Source organism: Colletotrichum jinshuiense, chromosome 3 (genome assembly GCF_051148585.1).
Source record: "Colletotrichum jinshuiense chromosome 3, complete sequence".
Lineage (NCBI taxonomy): Eukaryota > Fungi > Ascomycota > Sordariomycetes > Glomerellales > Glomerellaceae > Colletotrichum > Colletotrichum jinshuiense.
In genome coordinates this window covers 5,783,878-5,801,178 of record NC_139310.1, presented here as the reverse complement: position 1 = coordinate 5,801,178, position 17,301 = coordinate 5,783,878, and the positions used below count along the sequence as shown (strand labels likewise).

The following is a 17,301-nucleotide window of genomic DNA, read 5'->3' as shown; positions in this document are numbered from 1 at the left end:
GTACACGCGTGGTGTGCAGTGATTTCTGCATGAGCTCGGAGCCAAGCTCGGCACGTTCAATCTTGGCAGACAGCTGGTCCCCTCCCCCGCCGCACCTCTGCGTCAACAATGGCGGGTGATGGGTTGGTGCCATGGGTTGGCACGCATCTCCAGATTGCGCGCGTTCGTCTAGTGTGCTTTTTGCGCCTTCAATGGCAGTATGTCACGTTGGGCCGGGGGGGCATCATCAAATTAGGTACACGACCAAGCGACCGGTCCGATACGTGATACATGGACTTTCCACGTTTAGACATTGGAGGCTTTCCCAGGCCATCGTTTTCAGTAACCAAGACGTGTCATGTCGCACGTAGACTGGGGGGAAATAGTACGTACGAGAGTGATAGTGATATGATGGTGGGAAAGAGAGACACGGCAAGGATGGACAAGAGCAAGGGGAGGGGGTGACGGCCTGTGACGGACACAATGAGTTTCCCACTGGGCAGTGTGTAGTGCAGTTGGAGCTGAAACCCAACGAATAGGCCCATCGTTCATCTCTGCTTGATCTGGTATGACTGTTCTGTGTCATCCGAGCCGAGGGTCGAGACCAGACCCAGATCAGCACGGCTCCAGCTCCATTGTGCTCCAACCCAGTCAATCGTTCTGTCCAACACGAGGACGAAAAAAAAAAATCAAACTCGGAAATAGCCTACGGGGGAAAAAAAAAATTGGAAGAAAAAAAACCTGTCATGTCCCGTGCTCATCCCCGTCTTCAAAAACAGTCCACTCAGAGAGCCGAGAGCGGTCAAGGGGATGGATCGAGCCTAGCGCCGATTCATCAGCAGCCCAATTTGCGGCGCCGCCTGCTTCCTTTCCCCGGCCATCTCAGTGGCGCTGATTGGCTTCTACGCCTCCCTTTCTCTGTCCTGTGGCCTCCCCGATTCGCCGCCCACACGTCAAACCAAAACACGACCCGCCCTCGACCCTGCTGTTCCCTGTCGCGTTTGCTTTTCGCTGTCACGGTCACTTTCTTTCACTTTTCCGTCGCCAACGAGCTGTCATTCTCCGTACGGGGGTTGGATCGCTGCTGTCCTGCCTTCACTTACTCGTCGGCTTCCGTGTCATCCTACTTCAGCTGCCCGGGGAGTCTGCGACAGAGTCCCGTGATATGCGGCGAAACGAGCGGCAAATCAGCCACCAACCGCTGCGGCTGGCCAGAACAAGTAGCTCGCTCCTATGGTCATGTCAGTCAGCGAAAGACATGCGGCAGGGCCCAGTGCTTGCCGCTCGCTCCCTGGCCAAACCTCCCCACTCCCCGTCATCCAACGGGGGGGGGGGGGCCTCTGTTCTGGCGGCACATGTCTCTCCCGCCCGCACACACACACACACACTTTCTGTCTGTCGCCGTTCTCCGTCGTGGATCGTGTCGCGTCGTTCGTTCGTGATGGGCAGGTTCCCGGGCATGGGATTTCAATCCTGGCCTTGACCAACCCCTGTCCGGCCTGGCCCCAAACCACAAGAGCCGACCGCCGAGAAAAGCGCGGTGCTCTCCCGCATGCTGCAGCATCTTTTTTTTCCCCTTCCACGAACGCTTGACCACCACTCGCTTGCCCTGGCTCGGCTTGACTAACACATGCTCCCAACACCCACTGTGCAGTAATCTCAACTCGCTTATGCCACATCTCGAGGCTGTTTGGGCTATTCGGGCTGCTCGGCCATGCCACAAACCGCTAGGTCGGCGTCTAAGCTGCCTCAATTGCATCCAAGTATGCGGCCCCGTCCCATCACGTCCCATGCCATGTTAACTTTGCTCTCCTCCCCCAGAGTCACCCCCATCCTTCGTCCAACTTTTTCCCCAAATTCCCCATCTTCCCTCCTCCAATCCCCGGTCGTGGCCCCAAATGGGACAATCCTCGGTCGTACTCGATGCGCTAGCTGCCTCCAGATCCCCCTACTATGGTAGATGCACCACTCTCCAGTCTAAATTGGCCGAGTTCCTACCGGTTGTGGATCTGCCCACATTCACCTCCAGACGCCCTCTCCTGGAGATATCGGGGCGTCTCCAGCTTTTCGACGTGGGTGTCCAATCATGGCCATTCCTTTACCAGATCCGCGCTTGCTTGTCTGATTCCGGGGGGCTTTGGGGGCTCCGCGCTCCTCGCTACCCATGCCGCACCACCCGCCATCGAAGGAGTCACCTCGTACCACTGTGCCACCCGTCCCAGTATGCGTCGCTGTTAACGGGGGGTCCCGAGTGACTACCTTGTCCCCTTCATCGCCCAGGCCACCCAGGCCCCCCCCAGGTATCCCTCCCCCCGGCGCCTGTCGCCTGTGGGTGTTTTCCGAGCCATCCTGGTCGGGCCTCCGTAGCAGGTGCTTACTTTTGCCTGTCACGGCCGTGACATCGGCCCGTCTTTGATGACGGCCCCATTCAACCCTGCCCGAAATCACCACAAGACCTGTCTAGACAGGTTGGCCGTCTTGCTGAGCCTGCTTCATCGCCTTCGTTTCGGTATTCGGCCGAGTTTGGGCCTGATGGCGATTCCCCGCCGTCTGCCTCGTGCTTCTCTCCAGTCTCCCCTTTGTTCTTCCCCATGGGCAGCTTGTGAGAACGACCGCGTTTTCCCCGGGCCATCTGATGCATCGTCTCATGCGAAGACGCTTACAAACAATCCGTAAACCGGCAAAACTGTCACTCCACGGGGTCTCCGGACACGGGCAGGATGTAGGTCTCCGCCGGTAGAGCATTCTCTCTGCAGCGACACGCAGATTCTCTCCCTCCCCCCACTGCTGACAGTACGTCATTAAACACCCCTGTTCCCCTGGTGGATTCCCTAAGACTCGCTCCCCAAACAAAAGAGGCCCTCACGCTGCACTGAAGAATCAGCATATACAGTGGACCTCACAGCACGTCCATCACGTGGTGTCTCGTGTCTCGGCCCAGGCCTCAGCGTTGCCCACTGTTCGCTGCACGGGACCGCTCCAAACACGAACACCCACCACTGCGCACCACAGCACACCCTAGCAGCCAGCCAGACCAGGCCCGTCCATCCCATCCCCCCAGGCCATCCCGAGGCCATGGATGGGACATGTGAGCCGCAGGGTCTGGTGGCGATGCCATGGCGCCCCGTGTTTTTCGCGGTTGGCTGTTGTTTTCTGGCGCCGTGCACCATGGTTTTCTCTTCTCCCATTCCCAAAATGTCCATGAGCTTGGGTGGCAAAGCTAACGATCGATAGATGACCTGGAGCCGAACCACCGGATTCTAGCGTCGTACCGTAGGTAGTTGATTGCAGCCGTGGCCAGCCCGCCGAGCAAGTGCTTCCCCTGTCCGGCCACGCCGCCTACGAACCTCGGAACTTGTAGTCGTCACCGTCTTGTCATCAACCCAACCACGAAATGAAGCTATTGACTAAAAAGCTATCCCATATGGACTCATCAATTGGACCCGGCGGCCGGCTCCGGACTCACGCACCGCACCATGCAATCTTCTGTCGGAATGCAGCTGCGATGTGCCATAGTCGCCTCTCGCCATCCACCATCGTTTGCTAGACGATACGCGGTAGTCCTTCGTTCTCTGCTTGCGGGGTTGAGGCTCACTATGGCTTGATGACTGGCCCGATCATTGAGACAATGCAGATCTGGGGAAACCGCCACCAGACGGCGGCAACGCGCCAGGCCGAGACGCTCAGTCGGCCGAGAGAGCGGCAGGTTATGAGGGGGGTATCAAGTCGATCTAAGCCAACAATGGTTTTGTCACCTGCCACCTAGAAGCGCACAGGTCGAATATCAGCCACTCGGCATTACTCCCCAACCTCCAATGGCCGTGCTTTGAGCGGCTGAGCTTCAGAAAATCCATTGGCCAGTAGTATTCAATTGGTCGTCGCCAGCCTGCACAGGCCGTCAATCATTTATGCTAGACTTGGGGCCACCGAGTGGTTGGCCCCAATATTCCCATTCCCAGCCTGGACCTGCTGCACTTGCCCATCATGGCCGGGTCATACAATAGCTGCTTACGCACGAGTGTGCGCTCTCAATCATTCCCCAAAACGGCGGTTCTAGTCTAGGGGATTGCACTTTGTCTCGCCGACGGACTAGGGATGAGCTTCACCCACAGTCGTTTCGCAAAATGCGGGGTTGGCTCAATCTTAGTTTCCTGTCTTTAGGAGGAACTTCTCCGCGCGTCATGAGCGTGGCTGGTTTCTACGGGGCAGCCTTGGCTCCTGGCACGCCCAGTCGTGATAATTTCAAGATTAAGTTTACCGATTTTGGTGGATCAACTACAGCGATCATGGGTATCTAGCCATAGGCCAGAGTCATGCCCCCCTCGATGGCCCTTGCCATCACAATGTAGTGACATCGAAAAGCTACGTTTCCTCAATTGGGTCCAGCAGCAGCTCAAGCAGCGACGACAACACCGCCACCAGCGTTGTCTTGGCTTCGGCCTAACCTAGTACCCTCTGCCGGTACTCGTCGGTTAAAAGTGGTGAGTGCAGGCGGTAGTCGGCAGTCGCGTCGTTTGCTAGCTTCAAGCCTTTGTCTGGTCTCTCGAGACTCTCACCCTGGATCCGACGAAAACGACGTTCCAACTCGGACCGCATCCTCTACGACATCACGCGCCTCCCTAGCCCCCTCGGCAGAGCACGCTTTAGCGCGACCCGGACGACGGACTCTCCGGTTCGAAGGCTACCGGACGGGGCCGATCGTGGCCTTCGCGGCGAGAACCGTTCCGCGCATGAAAAACGCTAGCCCGGCAACGACTCGACTTTCCTTTGTGACGATTGCAAAAATGTGCTATGCTGTGACGGCCACGGCTGAGTACGTGTCCATGGCGTTTCGTGACAGCTCAATCACCCAAGGGGTTGATCTGGCTCCGGAATTCGCAGGTTTGTGAAGCGCGCAGCGCAAGCTATGGACTGCAGGTAGAGGCGAAGAGCTCGTTGTCGGTATCCCTGCGTCTGTCAATCCCAATAGCGGCAACACGGGGGAGATGGGAACGTCCTAGGATGAACCCCGCCGGCGTCCATTTAAACAACAAACAACAAGCTGCAAATTTTCTCGGAGATTTGCTCGCGCTACAAGAACACGGCGTGGATCTCCAGATTTCGTAATTGGAAAAAGGAAGAAAGGAAAATAAGAAGAAAAAAAGAAAATAGGACCCAGTTAAATTCCTTTTTTCTTCATTTCTTCTCTTTTTCCTTTCAAAATCGGCATGCCGCCGGACTAGCAACTGCTTATTTCGAGTCCAATATGCCCCTAGCCCCTCCCTTTCCTTGGCACAGCAACCCGGCTATGGGTTTGCTTTGATGATGTGCCGATGGGAAATTTCGGCGAGGTAGTGCAGCTCAGCCTCTCTCATTCGCCCGCTACTGGAAGTCTGACTTGGGCGGCCGGGGATGGTGATCGGCACCTGCGATGCGCCCCGGCGGGGGATGGGATCGGGGGTGAAGCTGGAAATGCGTTGAGCGTAGCTGAACATCTTTGAAGACACTTGGGCTGGTTTTGATGCCCTCCCTCAGGTTGTTTGATGCCATTTGAGACTGTTGGATATCATCTGAGGCTGCAAGACAGCAGTCGTGTGCGAAGCCGCGGCGTTTCGGTTTCGGTCACAGATGTGAGGGAAGTCGACCCCGTCCTCAGCTGCAAGTGAGGTTTGGTGGTGCCATTCAGCTGAATTATTCAGAGGATAGATGGCAGGCCGGAAGAGCTAGTCCATGAGGGCTAGTCGTGATGCCTACCGAATCCCAAATGACGAAGGACTTGATATGCCAATCTCCTCGAGGAAGTACGTCGTCAAAGACGGGCCGGTGGAGCAGATCATTCTCAGCGCAGCATGAATCAGAGCCTTCTCGACATCTCGGCTGCACCGGTTCACCTTCGCCTAAGAGGTCACCGTGCGCCCCGGTTTTGGTGCAGGATGGGCCGGAGGCGGCGGGCCGGGTGCGGCTGAATGACACCCGGAATCCGCCGCCGCCACTGCCACGTGATCACCGGCCCGGGTAACCCATCCACGGTTTGTAGCAATGGTCCAATCTCATACAATATCCCTTGAAGAAATGGGCCACCGCGCGGGCACCGTGTTCTGCTTGCGCGTCGCTGGAACCGAGATTTTCACCTTCGTCGCCGTGTACACGCAGCTGTCGCGCGGGCGGTGGCCGCAGAACCCACGCACGCGGGGGTGGGGCGTCGACGCGCTTCGTCTTGCGGAGTCGGAAGGGCCCGCATGGTGTCGCCGCGCATTCCTCCGCTCCGGACAGGTCGCCAGGTGCTGCTATTGGCGCTGCTGCTGCTGCTGCTGCTGCTGTTGCAGGCGGGTGGGAGACATGCGGCTGCCGTGACGTCGCCGCGTGCGTTGCGAGATTTGCGCTGGTGTCTGGCGATGATGAGGTCTGGGACGCGCATGCCTGCGTCGTCACCCTCCCTGGGACCGGGGGGCTCGCTCACTCGGGGTAGGGGGGCGGTAAGCGAAAGGGCTGCTCCGGGAGGTATTGGTGGTCGGATGGAGCTGGAGCTGGAACCCACTCCCCCGGATTTTTGGTCCGGGCCACAGAATGTCGGGAACCCGTAGTCTAATCAACCTAAATATATCTCCATATTCCCGCAAGCCATTGCAGTGCGGCACCTTATCGTGCGGCGCATCTTGGCCCCATTCGCGTCTGTAATCACGTAAGACGGGCCGCGCAGGGGAAGTTAACCCGCCCAGCCTCTTCCAGTTGTACAACAGTGTGCGGATAAGTCGAATGCGAATATGTTATTGCCTTGCTTGCGTTCTCGATAGCTCGGGGGGGAGCGGATTTCAAAACTTTGTTACTTTCATCTTTCTCGTTCCTTTCGTCTCCATTATTTACACTGCCGTCGGGATGGGAGAGGTCCAAGGCTAGAGCTGATGTCGGCCTTATCCTTGCCAAGGATATGGCACCGTAAGCACTGCCCGTTGCTGATCATGGTGCAATAGGACGGCGAATCGTTTCTTATCTGGGAGACAATTGACCTGCCTTACGGAGGATAGCGTTACAGCCGCATACGACTGCCTCCCCGGAACCCTATCATAGGGCGTATGGCGTGGTATAACAAAAGTGCTGTCCAACCTTCAAAGACAAAAGTCCCGTCTCACCTTTAAAATAACATCTAAAACCCCCTCATCTTCCCATTACCAATCCGAACCCGGTGTGTGCTGGAAACTCACGTACTGGCTTGACCACCGTACGTTAGTCTCCATGGCAAGCGATAGTATCTGCCGGCCGGGCAGCGATAGTCAGTTCGGTCCTCGCATCGACATCGATTGCCGCCCTTTTGACTTTACGCTCGTATTTGAAGATGCCGTCTTCCATGTGCTGCCATCGGCGGTATTTTTGCTTCTGATTCCCTATAGACTCTATTCCCTTGGACGCACGCCTGTCAAGCTGGCAACTTACAGGCTCGCCCTTTGGAAGCTGGTCAGTGAGCTGAGCATCTGGATAATCGGGGGCCAAAGTCACTTACACATCGCCAGTCGCTCTTGACCATTTTAACAGCGCTCCACCTGGTTTACCTCATCTTGGAGACCAAGACGCCGTCTCTTCACACGCCCCTCTCGCTCGCCGCAGGGGTCCTCAACTTCATCGCCGTCTTCGCGGCGACATTCCACTCCGCCCTCGAAGACCAACGCACCACCCGGCCGTCAGACCTGCTGATCCTCTACTTCTCGGCCTCCGCCATCCTCTCCCTCCCCCGCCTGCGGACGCTGTGGCTCCTCTCCTCCGCTGACGCACCGAAGGCGATATGGACCGCCATTCTCGTCTTTACGGCTGCCGTGGTCCCGCTTGAGTCCATCGGTAAGAGGAGGTTCCTCCGCCCCACGTACCAGTCCATGACCAAGGAGGAAGAGACGGGCTTCTGGGGCCGCAGCTTCTTCACATGGCTCCTCCCCTTCTTCCAGGTCGGGTACTCGCGCGTCATGCAGATCCGGGACATGCCCGAGGTCGACGCGGACCTGGCCGGCGACAAGGCGGGCGCCAGCCTGGAGGCGGCGTGGGCGAGGCGCAAGGGCCAGCGGCACCACGCGCTGCTCCGCGCGAGCTTCCGCGCCTACCGCGGGACGCTGGCCCTCGGCGTCGTCACCCGCCTCTGCCTGATCGCCTTCACCTTCTGCCAGCCGTTCCTCATCACCGCCACCATCCGCTTCATGCAGCGGCCCAGGACGCACGAGTCGGCGCGCTACGGCCAGGCGCTCGTCGGCGCGTACTTGCTGACGTACCTCGGCCTCGCCGTCTCGCGCGCCGCCTACTCGCGCCCGCAGTTCCGCTTCACGACGATGCTGCGGGCCGGGCTGATGACGGCCATGTTCAAGCAGACCATCTCGCTGACGGCCGACGACCTCAAGGACAGCGCGGCGGTAACGCTGATGGGCACCGACGTCGAGCGCATCGTCGCCACGTTCGGCAAGCTCCACGAGGTCTGGGCGGCCGTCGTCGAGGTCGCGATCGCCATCTTTTTGCTGCACAGTCAGATCTCGGCAGCATCCGTCGTCCCGGTTGTCATCTCCATCGGTACGTGTTCGGTTGGGTAGTTTTGTTTCTCTACCCTAACCAGCCCTTTCCCACCACTCAAAACGAACCCCTTGAATACTCTCGTCAGGGGCTTCAATCTGATCTCGTACTGTAGCGAGGTTTGCTGACAAGTTCTCCACAAAGTGTGCGTTTTCGGCGTAGTCCCGATATCCAAAACCATCGGCAAGGCCCAAAACGTCTGGATAGGGCGCCTGCAGAAGAGAGTCGCCATCACGGCCAGCATACTGGGCGACATGAAGGCCATAAAGATGCTCGGTTTCTCCGAGGTGCTGTCGGGCGTCATCCACGAGCTGCGGCGTGTTGAGCTGAAGAGCTCGGAGAAGTTTCGCAAGCTGCTCTTGGCGCAGATCTTTGTTTGTAAGTCGAGCGGTTTCTCCTCCCCTCTTTCAGATCCCCCGAAGAAAAAAAAGGGGGGCGGAATGCTGACGCCCCGAGCCAGCCAACCTCCCTGTTGAATTCGCTCCGTTTGCGACGTTTGTCATCTACAGCATCATTGCGGTCATCACAAAGGACAATTCCCTGACGTCCACCAACGCCTTCACGGCGCTGTCCCTCATCGGTCTCCTGACAAAGCCCCTGCTATTCTTCTGCCAGAACGTGCCAAGCGTCGTGCAGGGCGTGGCGTGCTTCGAGCGCATCGAGGCTTTTTGCCTCAAAGTGCCACGAGTCTCGTCGGCCGAGAGGCCTTCGAGCGTTCCATACCACGGCTCAGTCAGGAGCGACGTTGAGCTCGCCGCTCGGTCGTCCGGTGCCGTCCACGGGGAGACATTAGTCTCCTTCCAGGACGCGAGGATTGCATGGTCCCCCGATTCCGACACGGTGTTGAAGGGTCTCACGTTAGCAATCAAACGAGGAATTACCATCATCATCGGCCCGGTTGGCAGCGGGAAGTCCTGCCTAATAGAGGCGGTACTCGGCGAAACCACGCTCACCGGCGGCTCCAGCACTGCTCTGGGGCAGAGCGTTGCGTACTGCTCGCAGACCCCGTGGCTGGTGAACAGCACCGTCAGGCACAACATCACCGGCGGCCTGGACTACGACCAGAAATGGTTCGAGAGCGTGCTGTGGCTGTGCTCGCTTGCGGACGACGTCAATAACATGCCCGAGGGAGATTTGTACAATGTCGGAAGTAACGGAACCGGCTTGAGCGGGGGGCAGCGGCAGCGCGTGGTACGTCTACCCAATCTCCCGACTCTCCTCCATTTCTCCTCGCGTTTGTAGCCAGTCATCTGACCATTCTCTACCAGGCGCTCGCTCGGGCCGTCTACTCCAGACACCGGGTCGTTGTCCTTGACGATGTTTTTAGCGGGCTCGACTCCAAGAGCATCAGCCATATATCTACCCGGCTTTTTGGCAAAGACGGCCATTTTCGCCGTAACGGCGTCTCGGTTATTCTTGCAACTCACACGCGTAAGCTTAATTTTCAGTAGTCCTAGAGTCAGCTATCCCATTTCTAACAACGGGCGTCTAGGGTTGCTTCTACGCAATGCAGACGAAGTAATCGTGCTCGATGACGGCAACGTCGTTAGCCAGGGGCCATACGAGCAAGTCCTCAGCGAAGCGCCCGACGCAATCAGCAAATCAGCCGTGGCCATGGACGACGATCCCACGCAAGCCGAAGGCTCGCAAGAGCCCGAGAAGCCGGCGGAGGCCGCAAAGATCCAGAAGTCTCTGGGCGAAGCCGAAGACCGTCTGCGCCAAAACGGTTCCTGGTCGGTGTACAAGTACTACTTTGAGCGTGCTGGGTGGGTGTCCGTCACCGTTTTCGTCGTTGCAGCGTTCGTCGAGGCGTTCTCCAGCGGCTTTACCAGTAAGTTCCCCCCCGTTGAGAGGACCCCTGGGACTTGAAGCTCAATCCGTCGTCTAGCTATTTGGTTCCAGTGGTGGATCGAGGCGAACGAAGAACAGCCAAACGACAATCTCGCCATGTATCTCGGGGTTTACGGGCTGCTATTTGCCTTGAGTCTCATTGCGCTCTGTTTCGAGACTTGGTAAGCCATGAGCTGAGCCGACTCTCCTGACTTCGGACGGCTAATCAACAAAGGACGCTTTTCATCCGGATCATCAACACAACGGCAATGGCCTTGCACAATGATCTCCTCCAGACGAGTCTTAGGTAATGTGGTATGGGAAGTCTCCGGCGCTGTGTTGTATGCTGACCAAAAAAAAGCGCGCCTCTAAGTTTCTTCCAGTCTACAGATACCGGGTCAATTACCAACAGGTATGGCACAATGCCCTGCCCGAGTCGTGAAGCTGCTGATCCCCCGATCCAGATTCAGCCAAGATTTGAATCTTGTCGATATGACTCTACCTTCGAATGCCATCAATTTCGCCTCATGTAAGACCCCCTCCCTTGCGCTGCCTAGCACTCACACTAACTCCGCAAGGCGGTGCTGGTTGCATCATTAACCTCATTATTCTCTGCGTCATGGGAAAGTACCTGGCAACGTCGGTACCGTTGCTTGCAGCAGTGCTCTTCTTTGTCCAGCGATACTACCTTCGCACCTCCCGCCAGGTCCGAATTCTCGACATCGAAGCCAAGGCGCCCATCTACTCTCACTTCCTCGAGACCCTGAAGGGCGTAACCACGATCCGCGCCTACAACTGGCAGGCGAACTTTGAGGAGCAGGCGACGAAACTGCTGAACCGCTCGCAGAAGCCGCACTACATGCTCGCCTGCATCCAGCAGTGGCTCGCCCTCGTCCTCGACCTGGTCGTCGGTGCTCTGGCCTTGATCATCGCAGCAATGGCGACGTCGCTCACCGACAAGTTCACCCCCGGGGCGATCGGTGTTTCCATGGTGCTGGTGCTGGGTTTCAACTCGCTCCTGGCGGCGACGGTCACGAGCTGGACCGCGCTGGAGACCTCCATCGGGGCCGTGGCGAGAGTGAGGGAGTTTGCCGAGAAGACGCCGTCCGAGGTGCGCAACTTTGGCAGCAACGGCGTCCCCCCGCCCGGGTGGCCGCAGCGGGGCGGCATCGAGTTCGAGAACGTCACAGCTAGATACACGCAAGACGGGGACGCCACCCTCAAGTCCCTGTCACTCTCCGTCTCGCCGGGCCAGAAGGTCGCCGTCTGCGGCCCGTCCGGCAGCGGCAAAACATCCCTCGTCCTCGTCCTGCTGCAGATGATCGAGGTCACGGACGGCAGGATCCTCGTCGACGGCGCCGACCTGGCCCGCCTGGAGCGGGCCGAGGTGCGGCCCCGCATCAACGTCATCCCCCAGGAGCCCTTCTTCATGCCGGGCACCGTCCGCTTCAACCTCGACCCGCTCTCGCTCGCGAGTGGCGAGGACATCAAGGCCGCGCTCGGCAAGGTCGGCCTCCTGGGCAAGATTGGCATGGCGGGCGGGCTCGACGGCGACCTGAACGCCGACGAGTTCTCGGTGGGCGAGCGGCAGCTCCTCGCGCTGACGAGGGCCTTGATCGCGAAGAGCCAGGTTTTGATCTTGGACGAGGCTACGAGCAGGTACGTCCCCTCCCCCCCCCCTCCCCCCCCCTCCCTCCTTCCCTCCTTCCCTCCTTCCCTCTTTCCCTTCTTTTTTTCCCTTCATTATCTTCCTCTTTCCCCTTTCCCCTTTCTCCTTTCGCGTATTCGTTTGTAACCGATACCGACGGAAAACGCTAACCCTGCACCAGCGTCGACCAAGACACCGAGGCCATGATGCAGAGCATCATCGAGAAGGAGTTCCAGCAGCAGACTGTCGTTTCCGTCATCCACCGCTTGCGGTTCGTCGAGAAATATGACAAGGTGCTGCTCCTGAAGCGCGGCGAGGTCGTGGAGTGGGATTCCCCGGCGGCTTTGCTTGGGAGGGACTCTGAGTTTGCATTGTTTATGGGGGCCATGCAGGCCGAGCGTTAGATATGTCGACGTTCTTCCACTAGCCGCTGTTCAAGTGCCATGAGAGATCCTCGTCCCGACTGTTGATGATCTTAAAATTCTCTATAGAATATGGAGTATAATTCTGAAGTATATGAATGGAAGTGTTGGATTACTCAGCCAGAATACAGGGAGCTGGCCAGCAGCAGCAGCCGGCCGCGGCCGTTGCCGCGGCAGCGGAACCCGGAGATCCAACCTCCGGGCTGGCAATAGTGATATCTTCACTACTGCTGCTGCTGCCAACCTACCTACTCTTCTACACACAAGACAGCAGAAGAATACAGTACCAGTTTTGATCCTTTGATTATGTTCGATTATCACCCGTACGGGTAACCTGTGATCCCAACAGGAAGAGACAGTGAGAAATTCGGTTACAGTGCCCTACATGCTAATTGCGTCGGCGATGAAAAACTTGATTCCAATCAGCATTTTATGTGACCAGCGACAATTATGGCTTCAGCCATCGTTCTCCATAGTGTAATTTACTTGTAATTTCTGAGTTCTCTCGGTCGTCTGCTCAGGGGCACTGGTGAAAATACAGTAGTCAGTCGTCAGCGCGGGGTTATGTGTTCTGCGACGTGAAGGCAACGCAAACTCTAAGCCTCAAGTGACCTTTGGCCCCAACCTTTCAAAAATAGCCTAAAACCTTTCATTGGAGTATTCAGAATTTCCGTTTCTTTCCTTTCCTTTTCTTCAACTTTGTAAACAGGGCTGTAAATTGAAGATGGTATTTAATACGCGACTCCATGGTCACTTATTCCAGCATAGCGTTGCAGCTTGTGGACTCAACCCTTGTGCTTAGGTAGTCGCTGGGTCATATTTCTGGGATAAGATGCGTGGAAAGGAAGGTTACTGCCTGCTTGAAGGTGGATATTTTGGGGTTTCGCTAAACGGCACCATTCAAGAGAACTTAGAAACGGCACGACTTTTCAAATTGAAGTGTGACACTGCTTTATCGACCCAGGGTGCCACCTGTTATCCGGGTGAGTTTTCTAATCATACTCGGATCAGAAAAGTCACCCGGAGAATAGATGGCATCGAAAAACTCAATGTCGTAGAAAAGAAATACAAGACTTTATATCTGGATAACGCCATTGATGGGGATTGCCTCCTCCTCGGAACGGTAGTGTGTGACTGAACATGTCGATATATCAGTTGCTTCTCGAGAAACTGACGGCGGGAGGTTCGGCGAGGGAATGGCGAGGGACTGCCATCTAAACCTTTACTATCGGATAGAAGAACACCAAGCATTGATACTCCATCAGAGAGAGATCTTACTGCAACTGACGGTCTTGAGGTCAAGCAAGTGATGTTGGTGTCTCTGCTTAGTGCCGTGTTTTGGTGTGCCTCCGCAAGTTGTCAGCCCGGCCACCTCTAAATTGAGCAGGACATTTAGGGCATTTCAAACCAGTCCGAATATGGACAGATTTATGATGCCGCTTAAGATCTCTGGTCGTGGTGAAGCGCTGATCACAGCCAGCCGTTTTGCAGGCATGACGCCTGTCATGAGAACGCATATGTCCCCTGTTTCTTCAGCAACGTGATACATTCAAGAGACTCGGAAAGGACTTACCTTAAACTCTTTTCGTTGTTGCAAACCCGATTACAGTCCGGGCACCTGTGACTTCCGGAACTCGAGATAGGACTGGTACCAGCTTCGGGTTGGTGCGGCTCAGAAATGACCGATGACCTGGCAATCTTTTCAGATGAATGTCTGAACTCTGCTTGTCGCCCAGCTATGTGACTTAGGTTGTGTGTGAAAAAGTACTCAGGAGTCGACAAGAGCGCTGCGCCATCGTTTCTGGTGGAAAGTTGGGCCTCCACTCTATAATGTGTTGACGAATCCGGAGTAAACTGAACGGAATAATGATCTGATGAGCCATCCGATTCGTTCCAATTCAACCGTGATTCTAAACTGATGGCGTTCAATGATTTGTCCATGCTGCCCCACGGTTGTTCTGGCCAGCCTACATGGTTGGCGAACGCCATATCAAAGCTAAAGCCCGACGAAGAATTTCCAGACGGCTTACCTTCGAAAGCCGTGATGCCGTCTAGAAACAGATTATCAATGTTTTGCGTTGATATAGATTGGCTGAAGCTGTAGTTTCCTTGATGGCCTTGGGCGTTGCTGTTCAAATTCAAACCCACGTTCTCGGTCCACATCCCATCGTCATGAGGAAGAGAGCAAAACCCATTGCAATAAACAAAATGAAAACCAGGACAAATGAAACCATCTCCCCCCACACTATAGTTATCCGCTTGAGACGAACCGAGACGGGAGCTTGACGAGGCGTCATTTGAAGACCCTGGTGCTACAATGTAGCCATCGCTAGTTATCCCATCATTGGTGTCGTATCGAGCTTGATGACTATTCCATTGTGTCGATATGTGTCCCTAAGCGGGGACTCTAGAAGCCCCCGCTAGGAAGCCGGCGTTTTGGAGGAAGCTGCGATGGAGCCGATGCTGCGGCTGGTGATAGTCAGTTGTCGAAATATACGAGGTGACAATTCACAGGAAGCACCTACGCAACGGAAGGTAGACGCCCCAATGACGCCCAAGTTACCGCAAAGCGGGTTTTTGGGGAAAGAATGTAGGGAAAAGGCTGGATTGGAAGGTGGGAGCCTTATGTACTTACTCGATCCGCACGCCGTACGTCTAAGCAGTGAGAAGCGATTGATTTGGGCTGACAAACGGGTACCAGTACATATGTTTTGGTGAATATTTATGGCAGGTGCAAGTAGAAAGACATACTTGCCAAGATGAGGCTGTTGAGGCCACGCCTGCATAAGGGAAGCGGGAGCGAATGGAAGCTCTCGTTCGCTGGCGCCTCTCGGCGTTCGAGGCCACATCTCTTTGGGCTGGGCCTCAAAATATGAATGTACTGCGCCTCTTATTGGGGGATTTCGTGGCGGGCAGGTGGTAAAAAGCCATACATGTTGGACTAGGTCGTACTTACAACAAGACGGTTCTGCCACATAAAATCATGTACTTTCCTGTCCTTCTTTTAACCAAACTAACGCGCAGCGGAGTGTTCAGTTATGTAAGTAAGATACGAATGTGATGTTTTGTGGTTTATCCCTGGCTGCAGCCACTGCCGTGGATAGTTGCAACACAGGTAACCTCTGAGACCACGAACGCAAACTGCTTGAGCCTATATTTGATCGCCCTCAGCGGGAAGTTGACTTCCCTGGTTCAATTTTCGTAATCTTTTGTCCAAAGCTAAAAAGACAGACCTCATAACTTTTTTTATTCTTTTTTTAAATTGAATTCATGTGCTACTTGCCTCTAACGTGAAGTTTACTACGCACGCGGGGTGTTGCGATGTCCGATATGGAGATGGTTAAGCTTAAGGTGAGGTCGGACGCCTTGAACTGAAAGCCAAAGATGGGTTCGACGAGGCTTTAAGAAAGAAAGCTCAGGATAGCCAAGCTGAAGAACCGAGATTAGAGACGGCCGTTGACATTGCATGGACCGTAATCATGCGGAGATGAAGCTACAGAGAATGCCCTCACTTCTTCAGAACTTAAGTCGGCGATTGCGATAGTGGGTGAGGTTGTAGGCGCGCGAATGGCGGCCGTGCTGAGCCTCGGAAATGAATCTTTCATGGTAACATTACTGTTTGTTTCACGCCCAAGAGTCCCCAAGAGCGGAGTCTAGTGCCGCACTTTCGGCCGAGGTCTTATCGCCTCCAGAAATAACGTGAATATGAAAACATCGATAAGATAGGCGTGCTGATTCGAAGCCACTTATCAGGCCCAAAGGATTCATCCTCTGCTAACGATAATGGCCCGACCTCGTTCAGATAGCCTTATCATGGATACATCAATTCTGTCCCGTCCGTGACACACATTTGTTGATTACATCGCAAGATTTCCAGTATCGACACACATCTGCAACTTAGCGAAATAGGAATATCGGGGAGGTTGCCTACTCTTCTATCACGCCCACTCGCTTGCCGCCTCGTTTGTCGCTCGAAACTAGTACAACATTGACGTCAGGGCTTACTTTACGGCACCTTGAAACCATCGATTTTTCACGATTCGCATTCGGAACCATAATCTCTAGGATATTGATGATATGGAAGGATCTATTGCTAAGATTCGTCCCTATCGTTCAAAAGTTACAAGACCTTGCGATCGTTGCAGACGCCGCAAGACCACATGCATCTTGCCGGCAGATGGACCCTGTCGAAGCTGCAACAGCGCATCTCAAGCTTGCACGTTCGAACTGCCGCCGGCCAAGCGAAAGCGCGGTCCCGAGCTTTCAGGATCTACTGTAACTTCGCCGCAAAACGAAGATGGAGTAAACGGATCAGAGCCCGTTGCCCAGCCCCGAACCCCACAGGCTCGCAGGTCCCAGGCCTTGCGGCGGATAAGCTCAAAACACGCTGTTTCAGCCATCCATATCTCGCCACCGCGCCGTGAAACTTCCCATGGGTCAGGAGATATTCAGTTGGGAATGAACGCCGAGTATAATATTGACAGTGAACAACGAGCTGCAACCAGTAAACCAAACGCAACAAGTGCCACAGAAAGATTGCCGGAATACAGAGATCAGCCCCAGCCACAACCAATTGACCCTGTCTGTGGAATTGCCTCTCCGGCGATCCAACATGTACGCTCATTGGATCAAATTGAGGGAGCTACCGCTCAGCTGTGCGGGATTTCGGCTGAGCTGGACCCCTGGCTGCTCCGTCACTGCAGATACGATGATTATGGCATGTGCCATCTACACGGCACCTTGATACGCAACGTTGGAGGTGTACCTGTGATGGGGCTGGTACCCGTTCACTTTGTTGTTGCAAAAGTCCCCCCAACTGAGCCTGTTCAGCCCGGCGATGACCCCATTGGTATTGAAGTGCGGCCGGAATGCAGAGATGAGTTGAACAAGCTCATCCCA

The 17,301-nt window shown here is 55.6% G+C and overlaps 1 protein-coding gene across 1 annotated transcript; it reads left to right on the top strand.

Moving 5' to 3' along the window:
* Positions 1–7,191: 7,191 nt before the first annotated feature.
* On the top strand, positions 7,192–12,384 carry EsH8_III_001521 (uncharacterized protein; the record flags this gene model as incomplete). The annotated part of the gene is made up of 12 exons (XM_083263246.1): positions 7,192–7,410; positions 7,467–8,502; positions 8,647–8,880; positions 8,963–9,693; positions 9,771–9,933; positions 9,995–10,333; positions 10,391–10,514; positions 10,568–10,639; positions 10,694–10,744; positions 10,797–10,861; positions 10,911–11,991; positions 12,162–12,384. 12 exons carry the CDS (start codon positions 7,192–7,194, stop codon positions 12,382–12,384), a joined length of 4,338 nt encoding a protein of 1,445 aa, XP_083123733.1.
* Positions 12,385–17,301: the final 4,917 nt, after the last annotated feature.